The sequence below is a fragment of the Ovis canadensis genome, chromosome 6 (assembly GCF_042477335.2).
Source record: "Ovis canadensis isolate MfBH-ARS-UI-01 breed Bighorn chromosome 6, ARS-UI_OviCan_v2, whole genome shotgun sequence".
Lineage (NCBI taxonomy): Eukaryota > Metazoa > Chordata > Mammalia > Artiodactyla > Bovidae > Ovis > Ovis canadensis.
The window spans coordinates 20,267,787-20,278,845 of NC_091250.1; the positions used below are offsets into that span (position 1 = coordinate 20,267,787).

The window sequence follows — 11,059 nt, forward strand, 5'->3', positions numbered from 1 at the left end:
GAACTGCTACTCTTGATAGTAGCTGTGTTCTCTCTATCACACATGGTGACTGCTGTGGTTTCTTCTTTCCAACCTGCTGCTGATTCTTCTTGACAGAGAAGATGAAAGAGAAGAAAACAGGCACTAATGTTTATTGAGTGCAATATAGCATCTATTTGCGTAGGTTACCTCATTTACCCTTAATTCTGGGAGGTAATGTTCATTGTGATCATTTTATAGCTGACAGAACTGAAGTTAAAAGGCACAACTTATCAAAACTTCCTTAGTAAGTGATAGAATCAGCTTGAAACTCGGTGAGTTAATTCAACAGATACTTAGTGCTTAGGCTGTAGGCACTGTCTGCCCCTTAGGATATATGAGTGAATAGAACATACAAAGATTCTCTGCCTTCGTGGGTCTGAGGTCAGGGTGCCAGGGTAGTTGTGGGTTTAGTGAGGGGCTGTCTTCCTGATTGTGTCCTCACACGGCCTTGGCGTGTGCAGGCAGAGAGACAGAGAAGAGAATCTGTATCTCTTCCTGATTTTGTGAGGGTGTGAATCCCAGCACAGGACTCCATCCTCGTAAGCTCATCTACACCTCAGGATCGCCCAGTTCCTGCACCTCCGTAATCATCACCTTGAGGATTAGGGCTTTAACTTGGGAATTTTGAGGGGACACAAGCATTCAACCCACAGCAGACTCTAAACTTACTTCCTTTAGACCATCCTAGGCTGCTGTTTCTGTATAATGCAAAATACATTATTGGATTACTCTCTCTCCTTACCACATTGGGGACTTGCCCTTCTGAATTTCTTCTTGCTATCAACATAAAATCCCCCTTCTTCCATAAAGAGAGAGGTGAATATTTTTATTTGCTTTTGTATTTTCACAAGCTTCACCTCATTCAGAATTTCAGCTTTCATTCCAGTATTTTACAGGCCTTTACCTCTCTGATTGTTTTCATTGTGTTTTTCATGGAATTTTCACATTTAAGTGTGCCGTATTTTACAATGCATGTGCTTTTGAAGAATTCAAGAAAGTGGAGTTTTTGTGAATAGCACCAAACTTTTAGTGAAAAGTTGATACTATAAAAGATTTCCATTTCATTTTTACTTTTGTATAATTATGGCTTACATCTTCTGGGATAATTTAATATTTTCAATTATTCAGCTGTTTAATGTCTGTTGAGCTAGGTGGCAATGTGGCGGAGATTACATGAAGCAAACATATTAAATAAAGTATTTTTACTGGAATACTGAGTATGTCAGGATGGTTAAAGCAGTGTTAATCTTTTACTTCACAGATGGGTCCGAATTAATCACTACTGAGACAAATCTTGTGCTTCTCATGCCAAGTACTAGATAGATGCCCTCTAGACCATAAGACATTTTGTTTAATAAGAGGTTTAATATGAAATCATTAATATACTCCATTATGAAAAGAAAAATACTGTTTCCAGGGAGTTGTTTCTCTAGGGATGTTTAAATATAGTAGGTGGGGGAAGGAGGCATGTTGGTACACAGAAGATACATAATAAATGCAGACACCGCTTGGAACTTAATTGTCTTTACTTCTGACCTTGCATGTTAAATTCCATTTATTTCAAGAGCACTTTCTTGTTGCTACACCTGTCAGCACATATGGATAACAGGAGTTTGGATAATGTATACTGTGTGAGTGATTATTGTCGTTCAGTCACTAAGTCGTGTCCAACTAAGCCTAACCCACCGGGCTCCTCTGTCTCTGGGATTTCCCAGGCAAGAGTACTGGAGTGGGTTGCCATTTCCTTCTCCAGGGGATCTTCTCAACTCAGGGAGCAAACCCATGTCTCCTGCTTGGCAGGCAGATTCTTTACCTGGAAAAGAGATTCTTTACCTGGCAGATTCTTAGACCGCTGCCTGTGTAAGTGATGAATTTGTGTATTGTCAGGTTTTTTAATGTAATATGACTGGTACCTTTGGGTCTTTTCTAGGTTTGTGACTTGGCTTTTAGCCTGAAGAAGATGCTGATCCGACACAAGATGACTCATAACCCCAATCGGCCGCTGGCGGAATGCCAGTTTTGCCATAAGAAGTTTACAAGGAACGACTACCTCAAAGTGCACGTGGACAACATCCACGGGGAGGCTGACAGCTAGCGGCAGCTGCGGAGGGGCTCGGCCGTTCCGGAGGGCCCCGGATGCGAGAGCCGGGGCTCCCTCGCCTGCCCGGCGCAGCAGAAGCAGCCGGAGCGCGCTCACTGGCCTCAGGGCTCTTGTCTGCCTGCCTTTACTGGAGAAGGCAGTGGCAGCCCGCTCCAGCGCTCTTGCCTGGAAAGTCCCATGGACGGAGGAGCCTGGTGGGCTGCAGTCCGTGGGATCGCTGAGAGTGGGACACGACTTCACTTTCGCTTTCACTTTTCACTTTCATGCATTGGAGGAGGAAATGGCAGCCCACTCCATTGTTCTTGCCTGGACAATCCCAGGGACGGGGGAGCCTGGTGGGCTACAGTCCATGGGGTCGCTAGGAGTCGGACACGACTGAGCAACTTCACTTTCACTTTTCACTTTCACACATTGGAGAAGGAAATGGCAACCCACTCCAGTGTTCTTGCCTGGAGAATCCCAGGGACGGGGGAGCCTGATGGGCTGCCGTCTATGGGGTCACAGAGTCGGACACGACTGAAGTGACTTAGCAGTAGCAGAGTCTTCACATACATATGCAAAAAAAGGCAAAATACACTACTTTTATTAAGAAATAGTATAAATGGAAAAAAATCACTTTATAACCTTCCAAAATACTACTTTTGTTATGTCATATAAAAATGGGAAAGGAGCCATGTGATCTTCTTCTTGGCCAATCTCTCTGTAGTGAAGTTTATTAACATACACTTTGTCAGGCTTTTTTATTTTATTTTTATCCTTATGTGTGTGTGTGTACATGCTGGTTATCACAATTGGTTATTACTGATTTAACCAGAAAGGAATTAGGATTCCCAAGATAATTTCATTACAGAGAAGGATGAGAGCTAAGAGTTTCCCAAGTCTCAAGCGTAGTAACAGTATAGAACCGCTGTTTGTGAAACAGACCAAAAGTTGATGGTCCTTCATAGCTCCTTACAAGATGAGTTTAAAAAGGCCTGTAAGAACTAAAACATCTACTGAAATTTTCCTTGTTTTAGACAATCCTCAGGAAACATTTCCTCGTCATTCAGTTGCCAGCATTCATGGTCTAGAATGCTTATATTATATATCAACACAGAAGTGGCCATAACACTTAAATTTGTCCAGGTGATTCTCCTGAGTTTCTACTAGCTAGCTTTAGAAATGAACAACAGATGACCCACCATGGAAACCAAATGGACTCTCAGTATCTGCTGAGTGACGGAGCAGCAGGACAGCGGGTGCATCAGGGTGCTGACCTGGCCCTTTACCCTCTTGTTGCATCGGGGAGCACAGGGCCTGTCCATGCAGATGCGGCAGTCCTTGGAGCATCTACATCCTGTTTCTCAAGAGACATTTTCCAGAATCATGGCAGTGGGTAATTCTGAAGCACTTCTGAATTACTCTCAATGCTTTATAATTAGGAATCCAGAATAAAAAACACAACCCTGGCAGTTGTTATGACTGAAATAATCACCAATGTTTAAGAGAGATTGAAGCAAGAAGCATAGTTTCTTCCTTTAGGTTATGTTTCAGTTCAGTACTTGAGAACAACGTACAATGAACAGCTTGTCTTGGGAGAAGATATGATAAAATGTAATAATGTTGGTAAAGTGGTGTAGAAGAATCCCAACCAGCAAAAGCTTAAAATGAATCCCAAATTCAAGAACTTTTCTATTTGGAGCCCATTCAAAAGAGAGAAAGTATAATTTTAAGGAAGTGATTTAATTCTAATCATTTGTGGGAAAGGTTATCTGAAGACACAATTCTCTGAAATCAGGAATCTTGTTTTAGAATTATATTTATGCTCAGTTCCAGTTCTAAAAAGAAACGATTCATTATAGATATTTAAACTCTGTGAAAATACTAAATTTGAAATTCACCAGTGATAATTGTTAAAAATATAAATGCCTGGATTATAATTTAGAAGATGTCTGAGTATGGCTATATGAAGCATTTGTTCTGAAATTATAGACTGTATTTTATACAGATAGATTTCGGTCTTGTTTCTTGCTATGTCATTTGTTTCAGTAGTATATTTTTAGATCTAAAGTGTTTTCAGTTCAACATAACAGTGTGCTTAATCTCGTTTGAATATAAAAGGACAGCTGTAAAATTTAGTAGTGGTTATTATTTGAACATGTTCTGCTCCTTCCTTTGGGTGCTGCCTTCTCTGTACGGGATGCTTCATAGCCCAATTGTGTGAAACTTGAAGCCAGACCAAGTGTGTATCATCTCGATGACTCACAATTTACAGGGCTGCTGAGGAAGTTACCCTGGAAACCGTGTTATCACAATGCTGTGGAGAGGACTGATGACGATTGAAGTGCTGGATGGGATCTGGCCCAAGGTTTGCAGTCAAACAAAACTTCAGAAAATGGCGTGCAGAGACCTACCGGTACACCATCCTTTCTTTTCAAAGCATTGAAACCAAAACAGACCCTTAAAAGATCATTTCCGTGCCATCACCTTTTATCCAAAAGATGATTATTTATAAAACATCTCAGATATGTTAGAGTTTGTGTCCTAGAACTTTAAAATCACTTAGCAATAACAGAGGTAAGAATTCATTTAGTTTGAGAAATTAAGAACAGAAATAAGACAGTCATAGAGGAAAAGATCAGGCATGTTGGAGTGCAGGTACTCACTTTAAAGAACCTTCCTCTTAGGGTACAGAAGGTTACAGCTCCTGTACGCTTGTGGGAAGAGGTCAAACTCTTACCCTGAGGTCAAGACTGATGGTCAAAAGTATTTAGCAATACGGGTAGGGTCAGATATACTTTTATAGTTACCATCTTTGTATAGTAACATTTAACATATTTGTATATCTAGAATTTTTTTTCTTGGTTTACAATCACTGGCTTCTGTTTTCTTTTTTTTCCTTGCCTTTTTTATTGGGGGTTGTCGTTGGTGATACAAAACAGTTTGTTAATTAATCATAATATTTGCAGTATAAAAGTATTCATTGGTGATTCATTTTGGGAGTTACACTAAATAGTTAAAATACTACTTTCAAGAAGCATTTTTATATGTTTTTTTTGTGTGTGTATGCAGAGGATCACTCTTATGAGATGCTTATATTATACATGCCAATACATTACTTTGTTCAGAACTCTTCAGACTTGTTGCTGCCAACAGATGTGGATATGAATCACAGAAACTCTTACAACGGTAGTTTGTGCATTCAGTTTTATGGGCTGCTACTCTCCCAAAGCTGGAAGGGAGGGAGAGAGGCTAGGTACTGGAAATACTAACTTTTTCCTTCACAAACTTAAATGTCACTTGTGAAAACTTGTCTTGGGGTTGTAAATATATGGAGATGGACAGGTAGGAGGAAATGTGCCTATTTAAAACCCTAAAATTTTGTCATTAATAATGAGGTTTACTTGCATGTACATATATAAATGCAGTATTTGTGAATACAGTAGAACTTTAGTACCATTTTTATTTTAATATAAATCTAATCTATATAATCTCTACCACAGCTGGAATCAGCATTGTATTTTACGATCAGACAGTTCTACAGTAAAATTGAAATGAACATTTAAAGTAGTTTTTGATGAAAGAAGAAAATATAATTGTCATTACTCCCAGACTCTTGTTTTGCAGTTTTATTTCTAAGCATTTCTAGATCTGGAAAATCTCTATAGTTAAGCCAAGTTGGTTTCAGGGCCACAGAGAGAACACCATCTTTAACTCTCATCTCACTTTTGGTCAAGTGTAAACACCATATGAAAAGAAACATTACTAATAATGAAAAAACTTGATTTATAATATTATCTCTGAGCATAAATATCCTGATATTCACAAATATAATTTAAAGGTGATTAAAGTTATGTCTAATATTTTGCATGTTCCTTGTTTTAAAAGTGGTTTTATTATTCTGGTGGTATTTCAATCTTGTGAGGTTTCCCTGGTACAAAAAAGTTATCATCATCATACTTATCATGAGTCTCCAAGTAGTTGATTTAGAAACGATACATTCATTTACCTTTGCTGTGTCATTTAATTAGCTGAGACACTAGTTGTTTGGAACTTCCGTAGTGTTAACTACTTTGGGCTCAATACTGTTATCACTGCTGGTGGTTAATTTGTTATATGACAGGAAAAAAAATTAACACTGGAGCCTTCAGTCAGGGCCATGTTAGAATAGTCTAGACTTCCTAGGCCTATGAACTAGCACAGAATGCAGAGAGGATCTTATACCAGAATGGTGCTGCCAATCCTGTGTCCAAGCTCGCATTCTCTCTTTAAAGAATGCTTAACACAGTGCTGGAAAACAGCATATATAAAAACGTTTATGTTTATTTCACAGCAGGCTTCCTAAACATTTGGTATACTTTTATTTTTTTATTAATTTTATTTTTTTTTTAAATTTTAAAATCTTTAATTCTTACATGCATTCCCAAACATGACCCCCCTCCCACCTCCCTCCCCACAACATCTTTCTGGGTCATCCCCATGCACCAGCCCCAAGCATGCTGCACCCTGCGTCAGACATAGACTGGCGATTCAATTCTTACATGATAGTATACATGTTAGAATTCCCATTCTCCCAAATCATCCCACCCTCTCCCTCCCTCTGAGTCCAAAAGTCCATTATACACATCTGTGTCTTTTTTCCTGTCTTGCATACAGGGTCGTCATTGCCATCTTCCTAAATTCCATATATGTGTGTTAGTATACTGTATTGGTGTTTTTCTTTCTGGCTTACTTCACTCTGTATAATTGGCTCCAGTTTCATCCATCTCATCAGAACTGATTCAAATGAATTCTTTTTAACGGCTGAGTAATACTCCATTGTGTATATGTACCACCCTGCAAGCATTTAAGCAACTAGAGTAAGTTTTTATGCCATGTTGGCATGTGACTCAGCAGAAGGAAACTAAGATTTTAGGTACTACTCATATGCTGAAAATTGAGAAAGGAGATGAGACCACTGAAACTCGATGATCTAAATTAGTGTGAAGGAGTTAATTTTAGAATATCACAGTTCCTAGTAAGTCACTATAGACTTACTAGGAATTAATTACTTAATAATGCATTTGCCTTTGTAAAATAATATAAAAATGAAAGCAATTCCAGCTTGTAGTGGATGCCTCATTTTATTTTTTTTTTTTATTTTTTATTTTTTATTTATTTTTTTTTTTAAATTTTAAAATCTTTAATTCTTACATGCTTTCCCAAACATGAACCCCCCTCCCACCTCCCTCCCCATAACATCTTCCTGGGTCATCCCCATGCACCAGCCCCAAGCATGCTGCATCCTGCGTCCAACATAGACTGGCGATTCATTTCACATGATAGTATACATGTTAGAATGTCATTCTCCCAAATCATCCCACCCTCTCCCTCTCCCTCTGAGTCCAAAAGTCCGTTATACACATCTGTGTCTCTTTCCCTGTCTTGCATACAGGGTCGTCATTGCCATCTTCCTAAATTCCATATATATGTGTTAGTATACTGTATTGGTGTTTTTCTTTCTGGCTTACTTCACTCTGTATAATCGGCTCCAGTTTCATCCATCTCATCAGAACTGATTCAAATGAATTCTTTTTAACGGCTGAGTAATACTCCATTGTGTATATGTACCACAGCTTTCTTATCCATTCATCTGCTGATGGACATCTAGGTTGTTTCCATGTCCTGGCTATTATAAACAGTGCTGCGATGAACATTGGGGTACATGTGTCTCTTTCAATTCTGGTTTCCTCGGTGTGTATGCCCAGAAGTGGGATTGCTGGGTCATAAGGTAGTTCTATTTGCAATTTTTTAAGGAATCTCCACACTGTTCTCCATAGTGGCTGTACTAGTTTGCATTCCCACCAACAGTGTAGGAGGGTTCCCTTTTCTCCACACCCTCTCCAGCATTTATTGCTTGCAGATTTTTGGATCGCAGCCATTCTGACTGGTGTGAAGTGGTACCTCATTGTGGTTTTGATTTGCATTTCTCTAATAATGAGTGATGTTGAGCATCTTTTCATGTGTTTGTTAGCCATCCGTATGTCTTCTTTGGAGAAATGTCTATTTAGTTCTTTGGCCCATTAGGACACTAACAGATGGAGAAATATACCATGTTCATGGATTGGAAGAATCAATATAGTGAAAATGAGTATACTACCCAAAGCAATTTACAAATTCAATGCAATCCCTATCAAGCTACCAACCACATTTTTCACAGAACTAGAACAAATAATTTCAAGATTTGTATGGAAATACAAAAAACCTCGAATAGCCAAAGCAATCTTGAGAAAGAAGAATGGAACTGGAGGAATCAACTTGCCTGACTTCAGGCTCTACTACAAAGCCACAGTAATCAAGACAGTATGGTACTGGCACAAAGACAGACACATAGATCAATGGAACAAAATAGAAAGCCCAGAGATAAATCCACACACATATGGACACCTTATCTTTGACAAAGGAGGCAAGAATATACAATGGAGTAAAGACAATCTCTTTAACAAGTGGTGCTGGGAAAACTGGTCAACCACTTGTAAAAGAATGGAACTAGATCACTTCCTAACACCGCACACAAAAATAAACTCAAAATGGATTAAAGATCTAAATGTAAGATCAGAAACTATAAAACTCCTAGAGGAGAACATAGGCAAAACACTCTCAGACATAAATCACAGCAGGATCCTCTATGATCCACCTCCCAGAATTCTGGAAATAAAAGCAAAAATAAACAAATGGGATCTAATTAAAATTAAAAGCTTCTGCACAACAAAGGAAAATATAAGCAAGGTGAAAAGACAGCCTTCTGAATGGGAGAAAATAATAGCAAATGAAGCAACTGACAAACAACTCATCTCAAAAATATACAAGCAACTTATGCAGCTCAATTCCAGAAAAATAAACGACCCAATCAAAAAATGGATGCCTCATTTTAAAGTTTTGTCTTCTTGGAGACAAATAATGGTCTTTTCATAAAGTAAATTTCACCTGACATCTTTTATATGATGTTTGACTGGCATACCTTTTCCTCCCATTCTTCTGCTATAGGCTATTCCTTAAGTATATGTACATGTTGGATGTGTTTCTAATAAAGGACCTATGGTAAGATTTCACATATTTTATCCTGTCTGAAAATACTGTGCATCTGTGATTATGAATCTGTCCTGCCTTTCCCAGTCTTACCTAGCTTTCATATGACACAGAGGGCTTGTGTTAGAGTCTGTACTTAGGGAGAAATTTGTTCTTTACACCTGACGTACAAAATTCATCATCACCAATATGTAAAGCTGATTAAAGCCTGACATTGTAGACATAATTCAAGACCCTCCTTTGTATGGTTCTCGCTTACCCATGGTAGCTGGTGATACACAACCGGAAACAAAAGAGATTCCTTAAAAATATTCCTGGGACTTTGATACCATGGGCATAAGTATAACTGCTGAAATCCGAAGGAATACACACCATTATTGGGATTTAGTTGTTGGAACAGTATGTCCTTTGGTTGTTCCTTAATATTTGATAATGCAACTCATAGAAAGGGAAGTGCATTGACCTCCAACTTGATATTTGTGTTTCTTTGCTTTGCTAAAGCATTAGCATCTGGAGAGCTGAAACTGTTTGATGAACCAAAGAAGGTCTGAAGTTAACTTTTATGAAATCAAAGCAAACTGTATAGTTCCTATGCTAAGCAGGAACATAAAAGGATTGGAAACAAAATCACATTAAATTGATTCTAAAACCTATTTAAATTGGGAAAATGAGTCTTTTATAGAATGTTGCATTTAGTCATTAGAAATTCTAAAAAATTAAATTTTGTGGAAATTAACCAGTCACTTACTTTTGACTGCCTAAGTCTAGTTTTACTATTCAAATATAGGAAATCTTCTGATGTTACTTTCTGGTAACCTCATTTACTGTATAATAACTGCTTACAGCTCACCTTCTACCTAGCAAATACACCGCTTACTCCAGAACGTAACATACAGGAAAGCAGCGTGGAGTGCACGCCGTTCAGCATCACTTCGGCCCCTCCGGCTCCTTGCACGTGGAATCCATTCCTGGTGCTCTTTCAGCTGCTGCGTGACTTCACGTCGTCTCCAGTTCCGCCTTCCGCCAGGTTCTGAGAGTGACAAGTTGGTGGTGTTCCCAGACTCAATTATGATATTTAGAATATTAAGTTGTATCCTTTCTGCTCTGGCTATAAAATATGAAATTGGGGCAGACGAATTTAGTTGATTAGGGTGTTATTAGACTAAGTATTTGAGTTGAGCCAACTGGCTTTATACTGAGCAAAGCTATTGCTCAGTATTCTGAGTTACGGATCTCACCCCTAACCATGCCGACTCTGCCAAGGGCATGTGGCTTGCTTCAACTGCAGATCCTGAGAGAGAGAGAGAAAGTCTTGAGGAATAAAAGAAGAATTCTGCAGGTATGTCCTACAGACAGGAGTGTAACAACACCCTTATAAAAATGGGTAGGTTGGAATTAAGACCTCAGGTAAGGGTACTACAACTGAAGAACTAAGACGGCTTTCCTAAGGCTTACACGCGATAGAGCTGAGATGGAACCTCCATCTCCCGACCTCTCTTTCTCTCTGCTTACTGGACGTCACTCAAATCACGCTTAGACAATACCATTCTGAGTCTGAATTTTATGCATATCTAGAGAAGAATCCCATCTTCTAAGTGTCTGACACAGTAAGTACTCCTTTAAAGGAATGGTTTATAATGTATGTACATACATATGATGGTGCATATTGATAGTCAGTGAGCAAGTTAATCAGAAAAATAAGGAAATTATATTTTGGGAAGTGGGACCAAAGTCACTGAATTTGAGATAAGTATGTATAGTTAATCATCAGTGACAAATCTATAAAAGTTTATTTAAATATTAATAGCATATTTCTACATTTCTTGAGTATATCACCTTCTTTATAAATAATGTTTTTGACTAGTTTCCTAGATGGTCTATTGCAAATGC

General features: G+C 38.5%; 1 protein-coding gene across 4 annotated transcripts in view; it reads left to right on the forward strand.

Moving 5' to 3' along the window:
* Positions 1-5,712, forward strand: part of PRDM5 (PR/SET domain 5) — a 267,629-nt gene extending 261,917 nt beyond the window's left edge. For 2 of the 4 annotated variants that reach the window (XM_069593363.1, XM_069593364.1), the window contains one exon: positions 1,952-5,712. In XM_069593363.1, the coding sequence (XP_069449464.1) occupies positions 1,952-2,116 (165 nt within the window). In that variant the 3' untranslated portion in view covers positions 2,117-5,712. The remainder of the gene's footprint in view (positions 1-1,951) is intronic. The other 2 variants (XM_069593366.1, XM_069593365.1) reach the window with 1 other exon arrangement.
* The last annotated feature ends 5,347 nt before the right edge of the window (positions 5,713-11,059 follow it).